At 40.2% G+C, this 2,429-nt stretch overlaps 1 protein-coding gene, 1 long non-coding RNA gene and 1 other non-coding gene across 5 annotated transcripts in view; 1 reads left to right on the top strand and 2 right to left on the bottom strand.

The window, feature by feature from the left end:
- On the bottom strand, positions 7-866 carry LOC109132236. Of its 2 annotated transcripts, none has more exons than XR_002037484.1 (3): positions 496-866; positions 214-427; positions 7-113 (listed from the first exon to the last, which is right to left on the bottom strand). It is a non-coding gene; the product is annotated as an uncharacterized LOC109132236 (long non-coding RNA). The 2 variants fall into 2 exon arrangements; XR_002037485.1 differs by having other exon boundaries at positions 7-101.
- Positions 931-1,002, bottom strand: TRNAP-UGG. Its single transcript has one exon. It is a non-coding gene; the product is annotated as a tRNA-Pro (tRNA).
- LOC104776156 (putative tRNA pseudouridine synthase Pus10) overlaps positions 1,085-2,429 on the top strand; it is a 4,675-nt gene continuing 3,330 nt past the window's right edge. The window contains exons 1-4 of one of the 2 annotated variants that reach the window (XM_010500169.2): positions 1,085-1,302; positions 1,424-1,761; positions 1,893-2,001; positions 2,168-2,279. In XM_010500169.2, coding sequence (XP_010498471.1) covers positions 1,156-1,302; positions 1,424-1,761; positions 1,893-2,001; positions 2,168-2,279 — 706 coding nt within the window. In that variant the 5' untranslated portion in view covers positions 1,085-1,155. Of the gene's footprint in view, positions 1,303-1,423; positions 1,762-1,892; positions 2,002-2,167; positions 2,280-2,429 lie in introns of those variants that run through there. The other variant, XM_019243564.1, reaches the window with a different exon arrangement.

Raw genomic sequence — 2,429 nt, 5'->3', positions numbered from 1 at the left:
CCAAAACAAACTGTAATCTTCACCAAATAAAAAGCCCGAAACAACTGAATCAAATTGATTCCATCTCTTTCTTCCTCGCTTCATTATAAACTCATCAAGATCTGAGACAAAAACTGAAACATTTAACTTATTGCATCAAGAACATAAACTGAAACTCTCAAACTGATAGAAATTGAACCATTGAATGAGACGCATATAGGTTCCATCACTAACTTGAAAATTGGAGCTACTGAGGCATCGAGCAACCTGTTGGAACAGAGGGACCATACAGCGTTGAAACTTAACAGTCTGTATTGCCTCCAGAACCACTTCAAGTTCACCAAGAAAGAGAATTATTGTTTACAATCTCCCCAAGGACCAAACTTGAGGGGGCTTTTCTAATTGCTGCTACTAATATCTCATCTCTTGTATCTCTTTGTGGATGGAACTAAACAGAACACGTTTTTTTAAGAAGTCTATTAAGAGCTAAAGAAAACAAATATTGAGCTTTCTCACCGTGATAAGTTTTCCAGCATTCTCTTCTATTTTAGCCAAGCTGATTGCTGCTACTGCAGCAGCTCCAGATGAAATCCCAACCTAACGTATATAGATTCCGAAAAAAGTATAAACCTTTCATGTTCCTCCTCCAACGTGTATGTGCAAACCGGAGAATGTGACTGTGACTCTTCGATTTGGTGAATGTGACTCTCCGATTTCAAAAAAAAAATTTGCGGATTACATGCACTAGAGTCGCCGTTGATATCTGCCGTCGGACAAAGAGAGAGAGAGGAGGAAGAAAAAATTATCGATCTTTTTTCCCCTCACCCAACAATATTTGAGCACGTCGACGCTTCTCAGCGATTCTTAAACTCGTTGATAAAGATGAAGATGATCTAAGGTGGATGAAAAAAATAAAGAAAGCGATAGTGCATAATATATAAAAAGGGAAGAGGGGCGTTCCGAGAATCGAACTCGGGACCTCTCGCACCCAAAGCGAGAATCATACCACTAGACCAAACGCCCTCTTTGCTGTTTGTTTAACTATATATAACTAATTCTATAGTTAAGGTAAAACTCTATTAGCCTGTTTCTTTTGCCACGAAAACTGAATAAGCTCACCACTGCAATTGGTTGGTAAATTTGCTAGACGCCGCCTTCTCCAATTTTTCAAAACCAATGTCCGACGAAACAGTACCCGCCGCCGGCGACTCATCCGTCTTGGTCAACGGCCTCGTAAGCCATGGTGACTCCAAGACTCGGCGCGTGTACGAAACAGCTCGATCTCTGCATTCCGGTGCTGTGAAAGATCTTCTATCACTCGGGGTGCGTTTTCTTATCACGTTCTTAGGGTTTATGTATCTCAGACACATCCTCCGACTCCGCTTCGTTTTTTTATTCCTACTCGATGTTTATTAATTCCGTGCGTCTTCTTTGCTCTGTGTAGGTATGCGAGAGATGTATATTCCGATTGATAGCCGTCGAGGCATTCGATTCGGATTTGTCGTCAGTCTCGACTTCAACTCTGCACAGCTGGCTAGAATCTGGTGATGATGAAACTGGTTCATCAGAATCTAATTGCTCCAGAATCTGCATTGTTTGTTTAGGTATATTGCAATTCGTTTTTTCCGATGCTGCTGAAAAAAAGCTGGTGAAATCGGATACTAGTAGTGATTACGTTGCTAGGGTAACGGACTTGGTGAAGCAGGATCTTCATGATTTCGATAGCTTTGGTCTTGAAGTCTCTGTGCCATCAACTATCATGGACAATGAACGTGCAGTCTTGTAAGCTTCACTTGCATTCATGTTTATGAGCATATTGAATCCTGTCTTATACACTGTACCTCTAAAAGTGTTTTCCTCTTGTTTTGGTTCTGCGCTAGTCTAGTGTTGATGATGTTTCTCTACCTTTATAGGTCATACCTTAAAGAAAAGTATAGCACTGAAGGTTGGCTGCAGCGTGACAAAATATCTGTTAAGGATGCTTTGAAAGTTCTAATCTTGGATCCACTTAAAGCTTCTTTGGTGAGTCGGTGATCTGCTTAAATTTGTTTTTGTTTTGGAAATTGTTTGAGTTGCTTAGGTTTCATCGATGCCTCTATTGCGTAGTATCTTATACAACTGGATGTTATAATTTGTGCATTTCGCTGGCCAGATAACAAACATGTCTTCTCTGTTTTGAGTGTTGCAGGGCGCTCAATCAGATTCAAGCTCTTTTCACATCCGTTTGACATACTCTGAAGCATCAGATGAGGCTCTGGGTGTTTCTAAAACAACGCATGAAAGTAAGAGGAGGAAAACAGGTATGTTGAGACTCTACAGTTACTTAGTACTCAGTTGAATCTTTTTCTTGGACTCCTAATTCGTACATCATTTATGACATGGTGCATAGATAATTGCTACAAATTTTTAGGGAGTTTGTTGATGAAAGAAAATATTACATTCATGTACGC

Source organism: Camelina sativa, chromosome 3, assembly GCF_000633955.1.
Source record: "Camelina sativa cultivar DH55 chromosome 3, Cs, whole genome shotgun sequence".
Lineage (NCBI taxonomy): Eukaryota > Viridiplantae > Streptophyta > Magnoliopsida > Brassicales > Brassicaceae > Camelina > Camelina sativa.
This window is presented reverse-complemented; position numbering and strand designations above follow the sequence as displayed.